Source organism: Haematobia irritans, chromosome 4 (genome assembly GCF_050003625.1).
Source record: "Haematobia irritans isolate KBUSLIRL chromosome 4, ASM5000362v1, whole genome shotgun sequence".
Lineage (NCBI taxonomy): Eukaryota > Metazoa > Arthropoda > Insecta > Diptera > Muscidae > Haematobia > Haematobia irritans.
The window spans coordinates 197,141,326-197,168,018 of record NC_134400.1 but is presented as its reverse complement, the minus strand read 5'-3'; the positions used below and the strand labels follow the sequence as shown (position 1 = coordinate 197,168,018).

Genomic DNA, 26,693 nt, shown 5'->3' with positions numbered 1-26,693 from the left:
TTGAAAGCCTTAACGTCACAGTGATGGAACTGTAGTCGCGACTATGTCAGCGATGGAACTGTTGGCCAGAAGGTTTCAGTGTTGGAAGTGTTGGATTGAAGAACTCAAAGGTGAAACAGGACATCGAAGATCTCACTGGTTGGACTGGAGATCGAAGATCTCATTGGAGAACTGCAGGTCCCAATGATGGAACTGTAGGCACGAAGCTCTCAGTAGTGGGACTGTAGATCCGAAGATCTCACATGTTGAAACTGTAGGTCGGTAGCTCTCAGTGGTGGAATTGTAGGCGCGAATGTCATAGTGATAGAAATGTAGGCGCTAACGTTGCAGTGGCGGAACTGTAGGTCCGAAGATGGCAAAGGTGGAATTGGGGTTGAAGATCTCAGTGGTGGGATCTCAGTGGCCCGAAAGTGTTAATAATGGAACTGTAGCCAACGAAGGTCTCATTGGTGGAACTGTAGGCCCAAAGATCTCAGTTGTGGAACTGTAGATCCGAAGATCTCAAAGGTGGAATTGGACATCGCAGGCTTCAGTAATGAACTGTCTGCTTGCAGGTCTCAGTTGTGGAAATGTAGGTCCGAAAATCTCAAAGGTAGGAGATCAAAGATCTCATAAATGGAACTCGGCGCCCCAAAGTCTCACTGGTGGAAATGTAGACCCGAAGACCTCAAGTGTGGAAATGGAGATTTAAGGTCTCAGTGGTGCAACTCTAGGTTCGAAGATCACAAAGGCAGAACTGGAGATCGAAGATCTCGCAATTGGAACTCGGGCCCAACAACGTCTCAGTGGTGGAAATGTAAGCCAAAAGGTCTCAATGATGGAACTGTAGCCACGAAAGTCTCAGTGGTGGAACTGTTGGTTCGAAGATCTCACTGGTGGAACTCGGGGACCCAAAGTCTCAGTGGTGGAAATGTAGGCCCAAAGGTCTCAATGATGGAACAGTAGCCACGAAAGTCTCAGTGTTGGAACTGTTGGTTCAAAGATCTCACTGGTGGAACTGTAGGATCAGAGGTGGAACTGTAAACCCCAAGGTCTCAGTGGTGGAAATTTAGGCTCGAAGGTCTCAGTGGTTGAACTGTAACTGGTGGAACAGTAGTCCCGGAGATCTCAGTGATGGATCTTTAGGCCCCAAGATCTCAAGGGTGGAACTAGAGATCGAAGAGCTCAGTGATGGAACTGTAGGCCCCAAGGTAGCAGAGGTGGAACTGTAGGCTCGAAGGTCTCTGTGGTTGAACTGTGAATCTTGACGTCACAGTGGTAGAACGGTCCCGAAGTCCTCAGTGATGGATCGTTAGGCCCTGATATCTCAAGGTAGGAACTGTCAGTGGTGAAACTTTAGGCCCGTAGGTCTCGGTGGTGGAACTGTAGGCTCGAAGATGCCAGTGGTTGAACTGTGAATCTTAACGTTGCAGTGGTAGAACTGTCCCGATGTTCTCAGTGGTGGATCTGTAGGCCCTAATATCTCAACAGTGGAACTGTCAGTGAAACTTTAGGACCTAAGATCTCAGTGGCGGAATGTAGGGTCGGAGGTCTCGGGCCTAGGAATAAATTCAATAGACGTCGCAAAAAATATAATCGAACTACAAGCAAAGGGCTTGCAATGATCCACCCGATTAGAATCTCTCTGTAAACAACTAAATGATTTCTTGGTGGAAATTTAGGCTCGAAGGTCTCAATGGTTGAACTGTAACTGGTGGAACAGTAGTCCCGGAGATCTCAGTGATGGATCTTTAGGCCCCAAGATCTCAAGGGTGGAACTAGAGATCGAAGAGCTCAGTGATGGAACTGTAGGCCCCAAGGTATCAGAGGTGGAACTGTAGGCTCGATGATGCCAGTGGTTTAACTGTGAATCTTAACGTCGCAGTGGTAGAACTGTCCCGATGTTATCAGTGATGGATCTTTAGGCCCTAATATCTCAAAGTTGGAACTGTCAGTGGTGAAACTTTAGGCCCGAAGGTCTCGGTGGTGGAACTGTAGGCTCGAAGATGCCAGTGGTTGAACTGTGAATCTTAACGTCGCAGTGGTAGAACTGTCCCGATGTTCTCAGTGATGGATCTGTAGGCCCTAATATCTCAAGAGCGGAACTGCCAGTGGTGGAACTGTAGGCCCAAATGTCTCAGTGGTGAAACTTTAGGACCTAAGGTCTCAGTGGCGGAATGTAGGGTCGGAGGTCTCGGGCTTAGGAATAAATTCAATGGACGTCTCAAAAGAAAAAAAAATACAATCGAACTACAAGCAAAGGGCTTGTAATGATCCATCCGACTATAATCTCTCTGTAAGCAACTAAATGATTTCTTGCCCAATGACTCATTCCGTAGCCCATACGAGTCTGACAAAGGTAAACAATATAAGCCATTTAAGCGATGGACTGGTTGAGAATTATCTTCTCTTACATAAATTGAATGTGTCAACCAAAATTACCTTGGTATAACAGCACACAGCCATGTTGGGTGAATAATAGCCCGGGTCTAGTGGTTGTCCTGTATGTGTGTGTAGCTGTTTTTAAATTAAATTAAAAATTTGTTTTGTTTTGTTATTGTTGGTTTTGTTCTTTAAGCATTGTTGTTGTTTTTTATTTCAGCTTAAAACCATACATTGACTAAACTACAAGAGTAGCTTAACCAACAGAGGAAAAGAATGTTTGTCAAATTTATTTGGGCAAAGCCCTATAGACTGCAAGATGGTTGGATGGACGCACGTTTCGGAATTACCACATTCCTCATCAGCATCCTCTACTTGCAGCAAAACTATCAACCAATTATCAGAATAAATTCAGGCAGTTTATTAAACCCAACAAAAACCATACTTGAACCCTCCGAAAAAAGGTTTTACATTGATAGCCGGCTTATGCCGAAATAAAAAATTTAAGTAAAAATATATTAAGGATATCTTGTTCTGTGTTATAAAATATTTTCCATAAGAGTAAGAAACCCCGAATTTATAACAAGTATTGCAACGATTTTGTTTAAATATTTTTTCATTTCTTTATGAATAAAATTCATCTCAGTCAATGAAAAAACAAATAATTGATTCAATTAATTGATACCAGATTAATTAAATCAATTGCACATATAATGATGTTATTTTTCCAGTGTATATTAGTCGGATGCTTTGTTTTGTTCCTTATTCAAATTGAAGTTTAGTCGATTAGAAGGGAATTGCTAAATGAGCAAATGAACATTTTAAATTGTGCGTAATTATCCTTCAATGACCTCGTTTTTTCCATTCATTTCTTCCCTATAATTACCTTCTTTGTGGTTTAGACTCTTAGTGAAGGTGGGGGGATTTCCAATAGTATGCTATTGGAATGGTGAAAGAGGAATGAGGAATGATTACCATTACAAATGTGTCTGTGTCCTATATACATATAAAGGATATTCTCCAAGAATTAATGGTGTCCATAGATGTTGAAATGAGTAGAGAAAGATGTTTCGCTGTGTGTATGTACTCTCTGCAAGGATAATAAATTGTAGCAAAAGAATCCTAAAACTTCTTAATTGTCTTATTTTATAGCAATAAAACTCGCATTATATTTTTTCCTCATATTTTATTTTTAATTTTGGTTGGTGCTGTTGTGCTTGTTGTTATACTCCAGAATAGTTTGTATCCAAATATAATTGTGCTATTAATTCTAAATCTTCCTTGAATGATGGGATTTAGTTTTGCATAATAAATTCATGTAACTTCTTCATCGCCAGACCACTCCATGAGGGTGCTAAGGGAGATTTAAGTCACTACCTCTTTATATTATGATTTTCGTTTGGAAGATATTCAAAAAATCCCGGAAGTCCTATACTTCCGCCTCCCTCACAAAAAAAAAACACAACATCTCATCCAACCACATTAACATCATTACTCTCAATATTTATTATGATAATCCCATAGTAAATGAAATAAATTACATTTTTAATAATGTACAAGAAAATACGCTTACGGCCAGTGAAAAACTCCCACATAATAAACATTTATCATCGGACATATACGATAGCTGAGGCAGCTTGTCTGCTTCCATCTTTTGGAATTTCCTTTAGTCAGATGGCTATTTGTCCGTCCGTCCTCATTTTTGGGCCACATTTTGAGGAAAGCCACTAAACAATCATAAAATATGGTCAAGAGATATACAAAGTACGAGGAGTAACATGGAGTAACTATCATCCCCCCACCCATCTCATCATCATCGTTATGGCCATCTCTCATCCAGAATAGTTTCATTTTCCAGTGGCAATAGGAAATCAACAACAACAAAAACAACGACAATAAAATATCAGAATTTCTAATAAAATTTTCCTTTTGTTTGCAAATCCTTAGGAATATTTAATAATGGTTTGTTCGTTCATTCATTCCATTTGCGTTTCTTTCTCTACTTTAGTCCAAAGTTAAAGTTCATACTTGGGCGGTGTGTGGTAGTATGTGTATCATCATTTGCCATTACTTCAGCCATCACTCATAACAAAGTGGGGAAAAGTGCTATAGTAAAATTTTCTTTATGTATAGAGTTGCCAAATAGTTTTGATTATGAAATGAGAGGGAGAGAGAGAGAGAGAGAGTGAGTGGTGAAATAGAGGAAAGATCAATTTCTGATATTCTGAAATAATCCAACTGACGCATAAGATACCCATAAAATAATATTCTTTGTCTTTAATCACAAAATTAATTGATCCTATTAATATTTAATGATTTATGGAATTTTCATTATCTTTTTGCTATTGCGAAGGGACGCAAAAATAGAAATTTTTTTCAAAATTTTTTTCTATAAAATTTTGTCAAAATTGTATTTCTATAGAAAATTTTGTCAAAAATTTATTTCTATAGAAAATTTTGTCAAAACTGCGTTTCTATAGAAAATTTTGTCAAAATTGTATTTCTATAGAAAATTTTGTCAAAAATTTATTTCTATAGAAAATTTTGTCAAAACTGCGTTTCTATAGAAAATTTTGTTAAAATTTCATTTCTATAGATAATTTTGCTAAAATTTCATTCAACGCAGGTTATTTATGTGAAATGGAAACTTCCCCCTACGACCTAATAAGGTCCTGTGTGGAACGAACAAACTAACTTACTTCTAGTATATATCACAATCATCAAATAGAAAATCTATGTATGTGTTAGGTTATTTAGCTAAATAATCTTCTGCATTCATATAACTTTTCAACAATATTTGAAATTTTGCTTTTCTTAAATTCATATGAAGGTTTTTACCTATTTTTGCCTTCAAATCTTGTATATATGTTTATAACTAATATAATGTATATGTCCAATAAGAGTATTATTTGTTGTAATATCTGCTGTGATAAAATCTCATTAAAGAATTGTAATTAATAAATAAAATAAATAAAGAGGAATATGAAAACTGACTGAAACCTGCTAAAATTTCATTTCTATAGAAAATTTTGTTAAAATGTTATTTCTATTGAAAATTTGGCAAAATTTTATATCTATAGAATATTTTGTTAAAATTTTATGTCTATAGAAAAATTTGTCAACATTTTGTCAAAATTTTATTTCTATAGAAAATTTGGTAAAATTTTACTCTATAGAAAATTTTGTCAAAATTTTATTTCTATAGGAAATTTTTCAAAATTTTATTTCTATAGAAAATTTTGTCAAAATTTTATTTCTTAATTATATTTGCTTAGTTCGGCTTGAGGTCATGTGAATAAAAACAGATGTTGTTGTTTTTTGAGTTGTATTTTTATATTTAAAATTTTCCAATATTTCGAGACATCTCCGATGCTCGTCTTCAGGGAAATTAATTTAAATTTAAAGAACAGTGAACTTCTTTACAAGGGAGTATATTTACAATTTATTTCTTGTCAAAATTTTATTTCTAAAGGAAAATTTATAAAATTTTATTTCTATAGAAAATTTTGTCAAAATTTTATTTCTATAGAAAATTTTGCTAAAATTTAAATTATATAAAAAATTTTGTCAAAATTTTATTTCTATACAAAAGCTTATCAAAATTTTATTTCTAAAGGAAAATTTATAAAATTTTATTTCTATAGATAATTTTGTTAAAATTTAATTTCTATAGAAAATTTTGTCAAAATGTTATTTCTATTGAAAATTTGCCAAAAATTTTATTTCTATCGAAAATTTTGTGAAATTTTTATTTCTATAGAAAATTTCGTCAACTTTTTATTTCTATACAAAATTTTGTCAAAATTGTGTTTCTATAGGAAATTTTTCAAAAATTTATTTCTATAGAAAATTTTGTCAAAATTATGTTTCTATAGAAAATTTTGTCAAAATTTTAATTCTATAGAAATTTCTTGGGAAATTTTATTTCTAAAGGAAAATTTATAAAATTTTATTTCTATTGAAAATTTTGTCAACATTTTATTTCTATTGAAAATTTGGTCAAAATTTTATTTCTATAGAAAATTTTGTCAACATTTTATTTCTATAGAAAATTTTGTCAAAATTTTATTTCTATAGAACATTTTGTCAAAATTTTATTTCTGTAGAAAATTTTGTTAAAATTGTATTTCTATAGAAAATTGTGACAAAATTTTATTTCTATAGAAAATTGTGACAAAATTTTATTTCTATAGAAAATTTTGTCAAAATTTTATTTTTATAGAAAATTTTGTCAACATTTTATTTCTATAGAAAATTTTGTCAAAATTTTATTTCTATAGATAATTTAGTCACAATTGTGCTTCTATAGGAAATTTTTCAAAATTTTATTTCTATAGAAAATTTTGTCAAAATTATGTTTCTATAGAAAATTTTGTCAAAATATTAATTCTATAGAAATTTCTTGGGAAAATGTTACTTCTATAAAAAATTTTGTCAAAATTTTATTTTTATAGAAAATTTTGTCAAAATTTTATTTCCATGGAAATTTTTTGGGAAAAATTTTACTTCTATAGAAAATTTTCACAAAATTTTATTTCTATCGTAAATCTTGTCAAAATGTTATTTCTATCGAAAATCTTGTCAAAATTGTATTTCTATTGAAAATTTTGTCAACATTTTATTTCTATTGAAAATTGTATCAAAATTTTATTTCTTTAGAAAACATTGTCAACATTTTATTTCTGTAGAAAATTTTGTCAAAATTTTATTTCTTGTGACAAAATTTTATTTCTATAGAAAATTGTGACAAAATTTTATTTCTATAGAAAATTTTGTCAAAATTTTATTTTTATAGAAAATTTTGTCAACATTTAATTTCTATAGAAAATTGTGTCAAAATTTTATTTCTATAGATAATTTAGTTACAATTGTGTTTCTATAGGAAATTTTTCAAAATTTTATTTCTATAGAAAATTTTGTCAAAATTATGTTTCTATAGAATATTTTGTCAAAATTTTAATTCTATAGAAATTTCTTGGGAAAATCTTACTTCTGTAAAAAATTTTGTCAAAATTTTATTTCTATAGAAAATTTTGTCAAAATTTTATTTCCATGGAAATTGTTTGGGAAAAATTTCACTTCTATAGAAAATTTTCTCAAAATTTTATTTCTTTAGAAAACTTTGTCAACATAGAAATTTTTTGGGAAAAATTTTACTTATATAGAAAATTTTGTCAAAATTTTATTTCTATCGAAAATCTTGTCAAGATATTATTTCTATCGAAAATCTTGTAAAAATGTTATTCCTATTGAAAATTTGGTCAACATTTTATTTCTATAGAAATTTTTTGGGAAAAATTTTACTTCTATAGAAAATTTTGACTTTTTTTATTTCTATAGAAGAATTTATCAAAATTTTATTTCTATAGAAAATTTTGTTAAAATTTTATTTCTATAAAAAATTTTGTCAAAATTTTATTTCTATAGAAAATTTTATCAAAATTTTTTTCGATAGAATATTTTGTCAAAATTTTATTTCCAAGGGAAATTTTTTCAAAATTTTATTTCTGAAGACTATTTTGTCAAGATTTAATTTCTATGGAAAATTTTGTCAAAATTTTGTTTCTGCACCGAAAAAACAGTGAACTGTTTTATAAGAAGAATGAACTACCACGCACGAAAATTTAACTAAATTTTACTCCACATTTTAAGATTTCCACAAAGCGTTGTTAAAACCAGGAAATTTGAATGCCCTTTTGTACTTTTTAACTACAGTTCGCGAAATTTCATCTCATAGAAGAAAAAATTAACTTAAAGTAAAGAAGAAAATCATTGACCATTTTAAGCATACATTAGCTCATTCTTACTATTTTTGGGAATAGTATGAAATTCTTCTTTTGCTTTAGTTCATATTGAACTTATGTGTACGGTCATTGAACTTTATACTCACGTTTAGTTCATAAAATTTTTGAGACATACTTAAAAAAAGTAAGATTTCATTAAGCTGTGGAAAATTTCGATAAAAATAATAAAATTTAACTACAAGCAAATAATTTTTTTCCAATAAAAATAAGTTGAATTTAGCGTTAGTTTAACTACGGAAATTTTTTGCTGTGTATAGAATTTTATTTCTATAGAAAATTCTTTAAATTCTTCAAAATAAAAACGTTTTGTTTTCTTTACGAAAAATTTGTCTTTCTTAGAAGTTATACGATTTTAACGAATGGAAGCAAATTAAAAAAAAAATATGTATAACAATTTATTTTAAAGAAATTTGTTCATAATTTTGTGTAAATTGCATGTCCTAGAATTTAGCTTTCAATTTTTTTTTTTCGGTCAGAAGTTTATATTTTTGTAGCGTAGAAAAGTTATAGCAATCGAGAAATACATACATATCTACATGGCAACCCCAAAAGAAAGTTATGATACTAGCTATCTACGGTATATGAATACTTTCTCATTTTTATTATAACACATTTTTTTTGCTCATTCTACATACATACATCAATAAATAATAAGTTTTACGAGAATACTATTGGCAATATTCACAATATTTCCTCAAAACTATGACACGGACGAACAACGACATTGCGAATGAATGCATGAAACTTACATGGGTGGGTGGGTTACGGGATCACAGGGAGACATGTTTGTATAAAATACGAGATGACTGCAAAACTTTTCTCCCTTTAGGTAAAGCAAGGAATACGATAGGACTCTCTCAATATGCTGAATAGTCTATGGTAGAGTTAGTGGTAAAGACTGACTGACAGTCAGACGTCAACATCAACAACAACCGATGAGCATACAAATATAGCAATAACAATAACAACAACAACAACACTAACAAATATCGATGCTATTTAACGTTTACAAAGCTATGGTCCACCATGCAAATCAACACACGTACACACATATACACTGACTGACTGGCTTACATCTCATTTCCATCAACATTCGTATGTAATCAAATGATCACATTATGTTAGACTACACAACAACAACAACACAATATGTATTTGCAATAATAACAGTATAATAGCAATAGCAGAAGCAGAGAAGCAATAATAGCAGCAACTTCAGCTATAAGAAAACCCATAGAGTGAATATAAAATGGAAATGTAGCTAATTACATATTCATTAAATTCCGGATATAGTAGAACATACAAATGAACACATTCTCTCTCTGGTACTCTCACTTACTAGTAGTAGAGGGTAGTTTAACCATAACGTTAACATGTTAATCTGTATGAAACATTAACACTTCAAATGCAAGCATTTTTAAATCTTTTAATTTTTTTCACATCAAATAAAATCTTGAAGAACATTTTCATATTTGAATAAAATATTCTTTTTAAACACATACAGAAAAAAAGTAAACTATGTTATGGAAAAAATGAACTCGAGCAAAAATTGAACTAAATTGTATTTCAAACTTTGAGATTAATTAATTTACCGAAAATTTTGTGACACTTTTGGACTTTTCATCAGGCACTTAATAATGTAATCTTTAATCTTTGTTTGTTTGGAGGAAAAGTGTATAATTTTTGCGATAAACGTTGACTTTGTTATAGGATGGAAAAGGAATTAATTACACTAGGCAACAAATAACAAACTTTTCTCTGTGAATTGTTTCTAGCATATTTTTTCTTATTGATTATGACCTACTAAACACGAAAATGATTTTTAAAAAATTTTCTGTCGATTGGTTTTCAAGACACAATTTTTTTTTTTAAATTTTTGGAGGTACACTTCCAATTTTGAGCATATCTTTCGTTTTATTTAACCTTTTTGATCTTAATACTACTCAAATTAAAGAAAATTGAGCCGTCTACAACTCATTCTCAGAAAATTTTCAAATCGGGTAAGTAGTTTGGATGTTGGCGGCTTAAAAAGGTTAAAAAACGGCGTTTTTTTAGTAAAAATGTGGCAGAAAAAAAACATATAAAGATTCATATGATTTGGCCTTTTCGGTCTTTTACCAAAATTATAACTCCGCTATTTGTTGTTCGATTTTGTTAAGTAAGGGCTTATTTTCTTTGTAAAAATTTCAGCTATACGTAAAAACCCAAAATTGCTGTTAGCAATTTTTTTATATTTTATATGAATCTTTATATGGTTTTTTCTGCCACATTTTTACTAAAAAAACGCCGTTTTTTAACCTTTTTAAGCCGCCAACATCCAAACTACTTACCCGATTTGAAAATTTTCTGAGAATGAGTTGTAGACGGCTCAATTTTCTTTAATTTGAGTAGTATTAAGATCAAAAAGGTTAAATAAAACGAAAGATATGCTCAAAATTGGAAGTGTACCTCCAAAAATTAAAAAAAAAAATTGTGTCTCGAAAACCAATCGACAGAAAATTTTTTAAAAATCATTTTCGTGTTTAGTAGGCCATAATCAATAAGAAAAAATATGCTAGAAACAATTCACAAAATGGCTGTTGGCTAGTGTTAGTGACTAACATTGGAAAACTAAACCCTTAACACTTGCCGTTATTATCCTAGGAGGAGGGAATTTAACCATGAAAATAACGAACATTACAAGATTCGTTGTAAGAAGCCTGATATTTTGAGAATGAAATACGTGAGACTTTGCATTAAAGTGTTGGTCAAAAACCCGCAATGCAATAGGAATGATTGTCTCATTTGATATGCAATTAGTAAAACAATTTAGTCATTTATTTATTTTGTGTAAATGAATTTTTCGACTTTTGCTAAAGTCGACTACCCGATTTTTTTCTAAGTTATCAAAACTTATTTTTTAAACATGAGATTTTCAAAAAGAAGACTTTTGATTTTACGACTCACCACTTTTTTTATAAGTTGTCAGCATAAAAAATCTAAGGTTAAGTGGTAGCCCAGTATTTCAAGCTCACTTAGACTATCACTGACCGGTTAGGTTAGGTTAGGTGGCAGCCCGATGTATCAGGCTCACTTAGACTATTCAGTCCATTGTAATACCACACGCAGAGAAGGAATATGATCACCTCAACCATGCTTCAAGAGCAAAATGTTATTTTTGGATGGTGACCATGTAACATGTTTATGGCAAAAATGTTCTTTTCTCGCCAAAAATAATATGCTTGCCGAAATCAGACACATAACCTCCGAGAAAATAACATGGTTGCGACAAACATGTTACATGGTCACCATTCAAAAATAACATTTTGCTCTTGAAACATGGTTGAGGTGATCATATTCCTTCTCTGGGTGCACATTGGTGAACTTCTCTCTTATCACTGAGTGCTGCTCGATTCCATGTTAAGCTCAATGACAAGGGACCTCCTTTTTATAGCCGAGTCCGAACGGCGTTCCACATTCCAGTGAAACCACTTAGAGAAGCTTTGAAACCCTGAGAAATGTCACCAGCATTACTGAGGTGGGATAATCCACCGCTGAAAAACTTTTTGGTGTTCGGTCGAAGTAGGAATCGAAACCACGACCTTGTGTATGCAAGGCGGGCATGCTAACCATTGTGGTGCAATGTGGCTTCCTACTTCTTATAGCCGATTTCGAACGGAGTTCCACATCGCGGTGAAATCACTTACAGAAGCTTTCTATAGGAAATTTTGTCAACATTTCATTTCTATAGGAAAGTTTGCCAAAATTTCATTTCTATAGGAAAATTTGTCAAAATTGCATTTCAATAGGAAATTTTGTCAAAATTGCATTTCTATAGGAAATTTTGTCAACATTTCATTTCTATAGGAAAGTTTGCCAAAATTTCATTTCTATAGGAAATTTTGTTAAAATTTCATTTATACGGGAAATTTTGTCAAAATTGCATTTCTATAGGAAATTTTGTCAAAATTGCATGTCTATAGGAAATTTTGTCAATATTTCATTTCTATGGGAAATTTCGCAAAAATTTTATTTTTATAGGAAATTTTGTCAATATTTAATTTCTATAAGAAATTTCGCAAAAATTTCTGTTTTATAGGAAATTTTGTCAAATTTTCATTTCTATAAGAAATTTTGTCAAAATTTCATTTCTATAGGAACTTTTCTTTAAAACTTTATTTGTATAGGAAAGTTTGTCAAAATTTAATTCCTATAGGAAATTTTGGTCAAAATTTCATTTCTATAGGAAATTTTCACAAAATCTCATTTAGCAAATTTTGTCAAAATTTCATTTCTATAGGAAAGTTTGTCAAAATTTAATTTTTTGGAAAATTTTGTCAAAACTTAATTTCTATAGAAAATTTTGCCAAAATTTAATTTCTATAGAAAATTTTGTCACAATTTAATTTCTATAGAAAATTTTGTCAAAATTTCATTTCTGTAGGAAATTTTATCAAAATTTCATTTTTATAGGAAGTTTTTTCAATTTTTTTCGATAGGAAATTTTGTCAATATTTAATTTCTATAGGAAATTTTGTCAAATGTTCATTTCTATAAGAAATTTTGTCAAAATTTCATTTCTATGCGAACTTTTCTTTAAAACTTAATTTCTATAGGAAAGTTTGTCAAAATTTAATTTCTATAGGAAATTTTGGTCAAAATTTCATTTCTATAGGAAATTTTCACAAAATTTCATTTAGGAAATTTTGTCATTTCATTGAGGAAATTTTGTCAAAATTTCATTTCTATAGGAAAGTTTGTCAAAATTAAATTTCTATAAAAATTTTGTCAACATTTAACTTCTATAGAAAATTTTGTCAAAATTTCATTTCTGTAGGAAATTTTGTCAAAATTTCATATTTTCATATCTTTAAGAAATTTTGTCAAAATTTCATTTCTATAGGAACTTTTGTTTAAAACTTCATTTCTATAGGAAAGTTTGTCAAAATTTCATTTCTATAGGAAATTTTGGCCAAAATTTCATTTCTATAGGAAATTTTCACAAAATTTCATTTAGGAAATTTTGTCCAAATGTAATTTCTATAGACAATTTTTTCAAAATTTAATTTCTATAGAAAATTTTGTCAAAATTTCATTTCTGTAGGAAATTTTGTCAAAATTTCATTTCTATAGGAAATTTTGTCAAAATTTCATTTCTATAGGAAATTTTGTCAAAATTTTATTTCTGTAGGAAATTTTGTCAAAATTTAATTTCTATGGGAAATTTCGCAAAAATTTCATTTTTATAGGAAATTTTGTCAAAATTTTTTTTCTATGGGCAATTTTGTCAATATTTAATTTCTATAGGAAATTTCGCCAAAATTTCTGTTTTATAGGAAATTTTGTCAAATTTTCATTTCTATAAGAAATTTTGTCAAAATTTCATTTCTATAGGAACTTTTCTTTAAAACTTAATTTCTATAGGAAATTTTGGTCAAAATTTCATTTAGGAAATTTTGTCATTTCATTGAGGAAATTCTGTCAAAATTTCATTTCTATAGGAAAGTTTGTCAAAATTTAATTTCTATAGAAAATTTTGTCAAATTTCATTTCTGTAGGAAATTTTGTCAAAATTTCATTTCTATAGGAAAGTTTGTCAATATTTCATTTCTATAGGAAATTTTGTCAAAATGGAAATTTGTCTTCGTAGAGGAGTGATAAAGCGGAAAATGATTCTAAGTTTAAAAGTCTTCTTGATTTGATATTCATATATTTGTTTCCTTTTTTATCGTCTTTTAATGCTTAAGGTTTATATTTTGTTTGAAAATTTTTGAAAAATTTTGGATCTTTTCAGTATGAATTTGTATCATTGTATTCATGAAAATTTTTCGTTATATGAATGAAAAATTTTCGTTGGCTTAATTTAAATGAAATTTTCTTTGTGTATGACTGTCGAAACTATATTGCCTTTTCAATTTAAAATTGACTTCTCGGTTTTTTTTCGATATAAATCGATTTTATCGCTATCAATAATACTACTTTACAAAATATTTTTTTTATGAGATTTATGTAGTTTCATTTGCTAATTTCAATAATAAAGATTATTTTTTTATGCAACAGTTTTTGAGTTATCCTTAATTTTTTGTCTTATTTGTACATGACAAATCATATCTCGTGCTAGAAATGTCGAATTTCAAAAATTCAATGTAGACTTTTTTTTATTATCCGAAAAGTTAATTTTCGAATTTTTATCCTTATATACAGTATCATAAAAATTAACATCATGCATTAGTTTTGGTACACCTTTTATTACTATATTCTTACAGTATCCACAGTATTTCTGTAGGCTTTGTAATACTGCTATAGCACTACCCATAACCAAAAAGACCCATTGAAAGAGAGGAAGAGAAAAAGAGAGCCAAATGGGATGGAGATAATTTGAGTAGTAGAAATGATAGCATTAGCATTGCCATTAGTAGGAGAAATATAGGTGAATGTGTTGATTGAACCTACACAATAGGCAAAAGAATGAGGCACATGTATATGCGAAAGATGATGCATGCATTAATATACTATAGCGGAAGCAATCAACAAAGGAAAACAAATTCAATCGAAATACATATCTACAAAAAAAAGATAATCGCTGGGAAGAGAAATTCCATGTAGTGACCTGAGTGTTATCCGATAATTTTTTAGCATATCATATTAGGTGAGGGTGGTGGTGGGGGAGCTGTGGTAAGACTAACAAACACTTTTTCACCATAAATGATGATTCTCTCTCTCTCTCTGTTTGTTGTAGCCCCCCCACACTGAAAAAACAGTGAACCCATTTCCATTGCAAAATGAACTAAACTGTAGTAATATTGACCATGATTTAGCCCTTAAGATTTTTTTCAACTTGTCTAGTTTATAATTCTCTTAAATTTTAGTTAATCTATAACATTGTATTTTAGTTCATTTTTACAACACCATAAGATTTATATACCCCTACCAAGTTAAAAATTCAGTATTATTTTGGCTTACCTGCTTATTTTTTGGGAAACCCGACAATAAAAAGTGGTTAACAGTCTCTTTAAAATGTCGACGACTAAACTATTTTTAAATCAATCATTCCACATTACAGAGAAATTAAATAATTAAAGGAACAACAACCCGTTTTACTATTATGAAAAATTTCATACATTAAAATTCAACTTTCTTTAAGCAAAAGTACTTTATTATAAAAACTTATGATGAGAGTTCTTAATACAATGTTTTTGTGAATAAAAATTATGACCACGTGGAACAAGAAAGTAGTTTATTTTAACTCGCTATTTGGACATTTTTTCCTTAGTTTTTTATTCATCGTTAGTATATTCACATATCTTGCTGAAAAAATGGAAGGAATAATGAAAATTGTTAAAAATTAACATGTAATAAAATATAATTTTTAATCTCTTTAAATTAGCTTGTAACTTACCATATTTGGGGGCATTTTATTAAATGGTGTAAGGAATTCAACTTTTCTTAGATAAACGTACCTCATAAAGTTTGTACCTGAAACAATTAGAGAAATAATGAATTAAGTAATATATTAACTCATAAAACTGTGTTGTTATCGATGTGAAGGACATAATACAATAAATATTCTTGTCAAAAGAAAGCCAAAGTTTTAATATAAAACTTACCAATTCTCTATTAAATTGTACGCTGAGGTTAAAAAGTTATCGAAATTCATTTGGGGATACTCTGAAATTAAATATTTATTTTTTACATTAAATAGAAAACATTAAATTGGTTTCCAAAAAATCTAATTAAAGAAATAATATGCATAAGAAAAACTAAATATTCTGGTTAAAAGAATGTTAAAGAAAGCTTACCAATTCATAAAAACGTTTCCAAATTGTTATTCTGAAATTTAATATTTGTTTTTTACAATAAAAATATTAAATTTGTTTCCAAAAATATTTGATTATTGTAATACTAAAATAAGGTATTAAAAACATGTAATTTTGATAATAAAAAGGTCATACAAATTTTAATATTCTAGTGAAAAGAAAGCCAAATTTTAAAAGAAATCTTACCACTTCTCTATTAAATTATACGCTGAGGAGGAATATAAAAATATACCCGAATCCATCTTGGGGTTGCTCTGAAATTAAATATTTTTTTTACAACAAAGAAAAACATTAAACTAGTTTCAAAAAAAAAAATAATAATAATAATTAGCAAATAATGATATAAATAAAAAATATCCTTTTTAAAAGAAACCCACATTTTAAAAAGAATACTTACCAATTTATGATTGAACTATATGCTGAGGTGTAACAAAAATTTTCCAAAAATATTTGATTAAAGTAATACCAAAATAAGGTATTAAAAACCTGTAATTTTTGAGAATAAAAATGTCATTAAAACGTAAATATTCTAGTGAGAAGAAAGCCAATTTTTAAAAGAAAACTTACCACTTCTCTATTAAATTATACGCTGAGGAGAAATATAAAAATTTGCCCGAATCCATCTGGGGTTGCTCTTAACTTAGATATTTTTTTACAACAAAGAAAAACACGAAACTTGTTAAAATAATAATAATAATAATAATAATTAACAACTAATAATATACATAAAGAATATTATTTTTTAAAAGAAAGCCACATTGAAAAAGAACTCTTACCTATTTATCATTAAACTATACGCTGAGGTGTAACAAACAATTTTCCAAATTCACCTGGAGTTACTCTGAAATTGAATATTTATTTTTTAAATTGAATAATAAAAATTAAATTAGATAAAACAATTTCAATATACTTTCCATTTCAGCATTTTTTTCCTAAATATTGAACTTTCTTAATAACTTTTTTTCTAAGCTACCGATTATCACTTCGCCATCGTACATCTCATCGCTAAAATATTAGTAACTTTCATTTCAAAGTTTTAATAAACAAACTCCAATGTCTAAAAATGTCTAAGAAAACCAAAATATTCCATACCTTTATATTCCCTTGTTACATACTTGCTAAAAAGATGCAACAGCCCACGCCAACGCCAACTATACAACTGAAGCATACAAACAAAACCAAGCAAAACCAAAACATTCCTACAACAACAAAAACACATGTGCCTTCATTGAAAACAACACCTCATCTAGACAAATAAACCATTCGCGAATAATAAACACACACACACAAACCACTGAAAGAACAAAAACAACCCCACGCTCAGATATACACAACATCCCCATCACTCGCTACCATTTCTCATTATTGCATTGCATGATCTCACTCTCAAAAAAATTTCAAGTAACAACATCTTTACATTAAACATATTCCACTTTGACGAGAAAGATCTCTGTACTATGCATTAGTTCATCGCATCTGTCCACAATTTACTCTAAAAACAATACTCTTAAATGCATATCAGTATAAGAACGATGAAACGTTTAACTTAAAATTAGCAAAAACTTCATGAAATGATATCTACCCATTTTTGACGAAAATGTCTATAAATTTAATTACATGTGAACTAAAAATATTTCATTGGGAAATTTTTTACCAACAATTATTAACCATAGGAATTGTCAGTAAGAAATTACTATCCACTTTCAAGTTCATTTTTCGTAAAAAAATATTTTCTCATACAAAAAAATCTTATGGTAAATTGCACTTATTATTTAGAAAATACTTTACATTTCACAAGTAGTTTTATAGCATGACAAACGAATTTTTAACTACCAGTTAAGAAATTTTTTAAGGAAATTTCCATCGTATTTTGTAGGCCATGAACTAAACGATTGCTACTTAGAATTTGTAAAATTTCCTTTCGAGTAGTTAATTTTCGTTGAAGATACGAAAAATGAACTAAAATTCTGGAAAATGCTTGTAATAAATTATTGTAAAAATCTTCTTAAATTTACGAGACACTTTTTTTTCTGTGCATATAACAAATGATAGACGTGAGTTGTTGGTATACAACGGAGGAACCAATTATTTTTTTCTCTTGTACATTTCGTTTTAAATTCATAGTTGACTTGTCAACTCTCGTGAAAAGTCGATTTTGGTTTTTATCAATAGTCGGAATTTTGTCAACATCTTAGATCAAACGACAATTTTTTATTAAACAAAAAAAAACTTAAGATTAGGAAAAGTTGACTTTTACAACAAATATTCGATTAGTCGAAGAGTCGATTTCCGATTTTTTATCCTTAGCCATTTGAATTGAAATCAAATATGATTGGATCCACATTAAATTTGTTTTAGTGTGTCCTATATGTCCTATAGGAGAAAATTGTTTGTGTCTGAGGGCGAATAAATTCAATAAATAATAGAAGAAAAAACAATTATTGATGTCTGTTTTTCGTTTATCTTCGCTTCAGTTTATTTATTTATTTTTTTTTTGCTATTTTTCATTGTTTTTGCTCTATGGCCAGTGATTTTACCATGGCAAACAATGAGAAGTCATATTAATTCACATTATATATTTAAATTGCATCATTATTCAATCATTTTATCATCAATGTAAGCTCTATTATCTGTCGGTTCTTTCCATTTAAATTAATTATTTCAATTAAAAACATCCTAGATGAAAAAAAAATGTGAATGGATATGAGAATATAAGCGAGAGATTAATTTTATATCCTTGCTTTATCAAATTTGTTTTAAATCGAATGCGCTTTGATGTGCATCAGCATTGGTATGCTATTCTATAAATGGGGGTAACTACGCAATCATTTTAACGTTTATGAGAAACGTTTTTTAAATGGGAAAATGCGTGGCAAAAACAAAATAAAATGGCTTTATGGAAAATGTTGTCAAAATTTCAAATTATATTTCAATAGAAAAATTTTGGCAAAATTTTATTTTTATAGAAAATTTTGTCAAAATTTTATTTCTAAATGGCTTTAAAACTAATGAACCTATCTACAGATACTTCCCCCAAATCGAATTTTAAGACCAATGAAATTCCTCTTTGTTAAAAAGTTTGTTAAAGAACAAATAAAAAAAATAAAACCAATTTATTAGCATTGCAACGGTTGTCATTAATCTTTTTTATTTACTTTTAAAGAGAATTGTTTTGCATCAAATGAAACTTTCGTTCCTCTAAAACGCAAATTCTTCTTTCGGTGTAGTCCTAACCTAAACCACTTTAATTATGAATACCAAGGACTATGCAACCTAAATTTTGAGATATCAAATTTATTGTCATTGTCGCAAATCAATTGATTGTATGATTGCTTTATATTTGGCTGAAAAGCCACAGCATTTAAATGATCAGTGCTGGACGAAAATTCGGTTCGTTGATGAAAACTTTGATTCGTAGAGATGGGCTAATTGATGAGAAATTCGATTCGCCCATAATCGTTAGCCAATGAGAAGTTCGGTTCATTGATGGAAGTTTCAGTTTGCCAACGATTGTGGATTGATTAAAACCATTAAAATATCGGACGCAATCAACAAGCAAAAAAATTTTGTTCTATAGACAATTTTGTCAAAATTTTAAATTTTATTTCTATAGAAAATTTTGTCAAAATTTTAAATTTTATTTCAATTAAAAATTTTGGCAATTTTTTTTTTATAGAAAATTCTGTCAAAATTTTAGTTAATATAAAATTTTGTCAAAATTTTATTTCTAAAGAATATTTTGTCAAAATTTTATTTGTATAGAAAATTTTTTTAAAAATGTTATTTGTTTAGAAAATTTTATCAAAATTTTATTTCTATAGAAAATTGTGTCAAAATTTTAAATTATATTTCAATAGAAAATTTTGGCAAAATTTTATTTTTATAGAAAATTTTGCCAACATTTTAGTTCCATATACAATTTTGTCAAAATTTTAGTTCTATAGAAAATTTTGAAAAAAAAAATTATTTCAACAGAAAATTTTGGCAAAATTTTAAATTATATTTCTATAGAAAATGTTGTCAAAATTTTTTCTATAGAAAATTTTGTCAAAATTTTATTTCTGTAGAAAATTGTGTCAAAATTTTATTTGTATAGAAATTTTTTTAAAAATGTTATTTGTTTAGAAAATTTTATCAAAATTTTATTTCTATAGAAAATTTTGTCAAAATTTTAAATTATATTTCAATAGAAAATTTTGACAAAATTTTATTTTTATAGAAAATTTTGCCAATATTTTAGTTCCATATACAATTTTGTCAAAATTTTAGTTCTATAGAAAATTTTGAAAAAAAAAAATATTTCAACAGAAAATTTTGGCAAAATTTTAAATTTTATTTCTATAGAAAATGTTGTCAAAATTTTTTCTATAGAAAATGTTGTCAAAATTTTATTTCTATAGAAAATTGTGTCAAAATTTTATTTGTATAGAAAATTTTTTTTAAAAATGTTATTTGTTTAGAAAATTTTATCAAAATTTTATTTCTATAGAAAATTTTGTCAAAATTTTAAATTATATTTCAATAGAAAATTTTGGCAAAATTTTATTTTTATAGAAAATTTTGCCAACATTTTAGTTCCATATACAATTTTGTCAAAATTTTAGTTCTGTAGAAAATTTTGAAAAATAAAAATTATTTCAACAGAAAATTTTGGCAAAATTTTAAATTTTATTTCTATAGAAAATGTTGTCAAAATTTTTTCTATAGAAAATTTTGTCAAAATTTTATTTCTATAGAAAATTGTGTCAAAATTTTATTTGTATAGAAAATTTTGTCAAAATTTTATTTCTATAAAAAATTTTGTCAAAATTTTATTTCTATAAAAAAATTTTGTCAAAATTTTATTTCTATAGAAAATTTTATCAAATTTTTTTTTATAGAAAATTTTATCAAAATTTTATTCCTATACACAATTTTGTCAAAAATTTTTTCTATAGAAAATTTTGTCAAAATTTTATTTCTATGGAAAATTTTGTCAACATTTTATTTCTATAGACAATTTTGTCAAAATTTTATTTCTACAAAAAATTTTGTCAAAATTTTATTTCTATAAAAAATTTTGTCAAAATTTCATTTCTATAGAACATTGTGTCAAAATTTTATTTCTGTACACAATTTTGTCAAAATTTTATTTCTATAGAAAATTTTGTCAAAATTTTATTTCTATAGCAAATTTTGAAAAAAAAAAAAAATTATTTCAACAGAAAATTTTGGCAAAATTTTAAATTTTATTTCTATAGAAAATGTTGTCAAAATTTTTTCTATAGAAAATTTTGTCAAAATTTTATTTCTGTAGAAAATTGTGTCAAAATTTTATTTGTATAGAAATTTTTTTAAAAATGTTATTTGTTTAGAAAATTTTATCAAAATTTTATTTCTATAGAAAATTTTGTCAAAATTTTAAATTATATTTCAATAGAAAATTTTGGCAAAATTTTATTTTTATAGAAAATTTTGCCAACATTTTAGTTCCATATACAATTTTGTCAAAATTTTAGTTCTATAGAAAATTTTGAAAAAAAAAATTATTTCAACAGAAAATTTTGGCAAAATTTTAAATTTTATTTCTATAGAAAATGTTGTCAAAATTTTTTCTATAGAAAATTTTGTCAAAATTTTATTTCTATAGAAAATTGTGTCAAAATTTTATTTCTATAAAAAATGTTGTCAAAATTTTATTTCTATAAAAAATTTTGTCAAAATTTTATTTCTATAGAAAATTTTATCAAAATGTTATTTCTATAGAAAATTTTATCAAAATTTTATTTCTATAGAACATTGTGTCAAAAATTTTTTCTATAGAAAATTTTGTCAAAATTTTATTTCTATAGAACATTGTGTCAAAATTTTATTTCTATAGAAAATTTTGTCAAAATTTTATTTCTATAGAAAATTTTGTCAAAATTTTATTTCTATAGAAAATTTTTTCAAAATCTTATTTCTATAGAAAATTGTGTCAAAATTTTATTTCTATAGAAAATTTTGTCAAAATTTTATTTCTATAGAAAATTTTATCAAAATTTTATTTCTATACACAATTTTGTCAAAAATTTTTTCTACAGAAAATTTTGTCAAAATTTTATTTCTATAGAACATTGTGTCAAAATTTTATTTCTATAGAAAATTTTGTCAAAATTTTATTTCTATAGAAAATTTTGTCAAAATTTTATTGATATAGAAAATTTTGTCAAAATTTTATTTCTATAGAAAATTGTGTCAACATTTTATTTCTATAGAAAATTTTGTCGAAATTTTATTTCTATGGAAAATTTTGTCAAAATTTTATTTCTATAGAAAATTTTGTCAAAATTTTTTCTATAGAAAATTTTGTCAAAATTTTATTTCTATAGCAAATTTTGTCAAAATTTTATTTCTATTGAAAATTTTGTCGAAATTTTATTTTTTTTAGAAAATTTTGTCGCAATTTTATTTCAATAGAAAATTTTGTCAACATTTTCTTCGTATAGAAAATTGTGGCAAAATTTTATTTGTATAGAAAATTTTGTTAAAATTTTATTTCTATAGAAAATTTGGTGAACATTTTATTTCAATAGAAAAATAAAAAATATATTTTGTCAACATTTTATTTCTATAGAAAATTTTGTCAAAATTTTAGTTCTATAGAAAATTTTGAAAAAAAAAATATTTCAATAGAAAATTTTGGCAAAATTTTAAATTTTATTTCTATAGAAAATGTTGTCAAAATTTTAAATTTCATTTCAATAGAAAATTTTGTCAAAATTTTATTTTTATAGAAAATTTTGTCAAAATTTTAGTTCCATATAAAATTTTGTCAAAATTTTATTTATGAAGTATATTTTGTCAAAATTTTATTTTTATAGAAAATTTTGTCAAAATTGTATTTCTGTAAAAATTTTTGTCAAAATTTTATTTTTATATAAAAAGTTGTCAAAATTTTAGTTCCAATTTAAATATTGTCAGTGTTTTATTTCTAAGGGATATTTTGTCAAAATTTTATTTGTATCGAAAAATTTTGTAAAGATTTTATTTGTTTAGAATATTAGTATATTTAAATTTTCGAGCAAATCGGATAAAAATTACGGTTTCTAGAAGCCGAAGGAGTTAAATCGGGAGATCGACCATGTTTTGGCTCGACACACACCATATTCGGCTGACCTATTTGTGGTGAGACGGATTCTAGAAGTCCTAGAAATAAATTCGGGAGGTAGGTCTATATAGGTGCTATACCAAAACATGGACCAATACTCACCATTTTCAACACACCTCTTAACGGTCCTTAAAAACCTCTAGAATGCCAATTTCAGACAAATTGCGTAAAAACTACGATTTCTAGAAGCCCAAGAAGTATAGTCGGGAGATCGGTCTATATGGGGGCTACACCAAAACATCGACCGATACACCCCATTTGCGACACACTTATTTGTGGTCCCATAATACCTCTAGATTTTAAATTTCAGGCAAATGGGACAGTATATACAGTTTCTAGAAGCCCAAGAAGTAAGGGGGCTATACCAAAAGATGGACCAATATGCGCCATTTGCGCTACACCAACTTTTGGTACTAAAATATCTCTAGATTTTCATTTTCAGGTAAATCGGATTGATAATACGGTTTTTAGAAGCCCAAGAAGTAACATCAGGAGAACGGTCTATATGGAGGCTATACCAAAACATGGACCGAAAGGCACCATATACAGCACACGTTTTTATGATCCTAGAATACCTCTAAATTTCAAATTGCAGGGAAATCGTTAAACAAATACAGTTTCTAGAAGCCCAAGAAGTAAAGTCGGGAGATCGGTCTATGTGGGGGCTATACCAACACATGGTCCAATAGGCACCATTTTTGCCACACCTATTTGTGGTCTTAGAATATCCTTAGATTTCAAATGAAGTAAAATCGGGAGATCGGTCTATATGGGGGCTATACGAAAACATGGACCGATAGCCACCATTTTCGGCACACCTTTTTATGGTCCTAAAATACCTCTAGATTTCCAATTTAAGGCAAATCGGATAAAAACTACGGTTTTTATAAGCCCAATACCCCAAACCGGGAGGTTGGTTTATATGGGGACTATATCAAAACATGGACCAGTACTCACCATTTTCGGCACACGTCTTTAGGGTCCTATAGTACCTCTAGATTTCAAATTTCAGGTAAATTTGATTAAATCTACGGATTCTAGAAGTCCAAGAAATAAAGTCGGGAGATCGGTCTATATGGGGGCTACACCAAAACATCAACCGATACATCCCATTTGCGACACACCTATTTGTGGTCCCATAATACCTCTAGATTTTCAATTTCAGGCAAATCGGATAGTAAATACAGTTTCTAGAAGCCCAAGAAGTAAAATCGGGAGATCGGTCTATATGGGGGCTATACCAAAACATGGACCGATAGCCACCATTTTCGGCACACCTTTTTATGGTCCCAGAATACCCCTAGATTTCAAATTTAAGGCAAATTGGATAGCAACTACGGTTTTTATAAGCCCAAGATCCCAAATCGGGAGGTCGGTTTATATGGGGACTATATGAAAACTTGGACCGATATAGCCCATCTTCGAACTTGCACTGCCTGCAAACAAAAAGCGAGTCTGTGCCACATTTTAGGACGTTAGCCCCATTATTGAAGGCTGTAGCGTGATTACAACAGACAGACGGACATGCTTATATCGTCTTAGAATTTCTCCCTGATCAAGAATATATATAATTTATATAGTCGGAAATCGATATTTCGATGTGTTACAAACGGAATGACAAACTTATTATACCCCGGTCACCATTCTATAGTGGAGGGTATATAAATCGGGAGTCATTTCAAATAATTTATAATTTAATTTAAAACAGAGTCCAACAAAGGGGTCCAATTTCTAATAAAAACTAAACGACATCAATTAAACAAATTATATACTGCTTAAGATTGTTAACACAAATTAATCAATAGTAGGAGATTTATGGTCATTAACTAATTTACATAAATGCATCAACCATAGATTCCATTTTGTTTGTTTTTATACCCTCCACCATAGGATGGGGGGTATATTAATTTTGTCATTCCGTTTGTAACACATTGAAATATTGCTCTAAGACCCCATAAAGTATATATATTCTGGGTCGTGGTGTAATTCTGAGTCGATCTAAGCATGTCCGTCCGTCTGTTGAAATCACGCAAACTTCCGAACGAAACAAGCTATCGACTTGAAATTTGGCACAAGTAGTTGTTATTGATGTAGGTCGGATGGTATATGGTAAAATGGGCCATATCGGACCACTTTTACGTATAGCCCCCATATAAACCGATGCTCAGATTTGACTTGCTATATGGTCTCTAACAACCATGCAAAAATTGGTCCACATCGGTCCATAACTAAATATAGGCCCCATATAAACCGACGCTCAGATTTGGCTTGCGGAGCCTCTTCGAGGAGCAAAATTCATCCGATCCGGCTGAAATTTGGTACATGGTGTTAGAATATGGTCTCTAACAACCATGCAAAAATTGGTCCACATCGGTCCATAATTATATATAGCCCCCATATAAACCGATCCCCCGATTTGGCTTGCGGAGCTTCTAAGAGAACAAATTTCATCCGATCCTTCTTAGCCTCATGGATGAGCAAATTTCATCCGATCCGGTTGAAAATTGGTACATGGTGTTAGTATATGGTCTCTAACAACCATGCAAAAATTGGTCCACATCGGTCCATAACTATATATAGCCCCCATATAAACCGATCCCCCGATTTGGCTTGCGGAGCCTCTAAGAGAAGCAAAATTCATCCGATCCTCCGTAGCCTCATGGATGAGCAAAATTCATCCGATTCGGTTGAAATTTGCTACATGGTGTTAGTATATGATCTCTAACAACCATGCAAAAATTGGTCCATACCGGTCTTAATTATATATAACCCCCATTTAAACCGATCCCCAGATTTGACCTCCGTAGCTCTTGGAGGAGCGAAATTCATCTGATCCGGTTGAAATTTGGTACGTTGTGAAATTTGGTACATTGCGCTAGTATATGGCCGCTACACCCAGAGAAGGAATATGATCACCTCAAACATGTTTTAAGAGCAAAATTTTATTTTTGGGTGGTGACCATGTAACATGGTAACCATGTTATTTTCTCGGAAATCATGTATCTGATTTCGGCAAGCAGGTTATAAATATTTGACGATAAAATAACATTTTAGTGGCAAACATGTTACATGGTCACCATACAAAAATAACATTTTGCTCTTGAAACATGATTGAGGTGATCATATTCCTTCTCTGCGTGTAACAACCATGCCAAAATTGGTCCATATCGGTCTATAGTTATATATAGCCAATCCCCAAAAATAATCTACCAAAATTTTATTTCTATAGAAAATTTTGTCAAAATTTTACTTCTATAGAAAATTTTGTTAAAATTTTATTGATATAGAAAATTTTGTTAAAATCTTATTTCTATAGAAAATTTTGTCAAAATTTTATTTCTATAGAAAATTTGGCAAAATTTTATTTCTATAGAAAATTTTGCCAAAATTTTATTTCTATAGAAAATTTTGTCAAAATTTTATTTCTATAGAAAATTTTGTCAAAATTTTATTTCTATAGAAAATTTTGCCAATTTTATTTCTATAGAAAATTTTGTCAAAATTTTATTTCTATAGAAAATTTTGCCAAAATTTTATTTCTATAGAAAATTTTGTCAAAATTTTATTTCTATAGAAAATTTTGTCAAAATTTTATTTCTATAG

General features: G+C 28.5%; 1 protein-coding gene across 1 annotated transcript in view; it reads left to right on the top strand.

Moving 5' to 3' along the window:
* Positions 1-352: 352 nt before the first annotated feature.
* Positions 353-26,693, top strand: part of LOC142235936 (uncharacterized) — a 39,150-nt gene continuing 12,809 nt past the window's right edge. The window contains exons 1-3 of the mRNA XM_075307185.1: positions 353-457; positions 637-912; positions 1,662-1,799. Of these exons, the coding sequence (XP_075163300.1) occupies positions 353-457; positions 637-912; positions 1,662-1,799 (519 nt within the window). The remainder of the gene's footprint in view (positions 458-636; positions 913-1,661; positions 1,800-26,693) is intronic.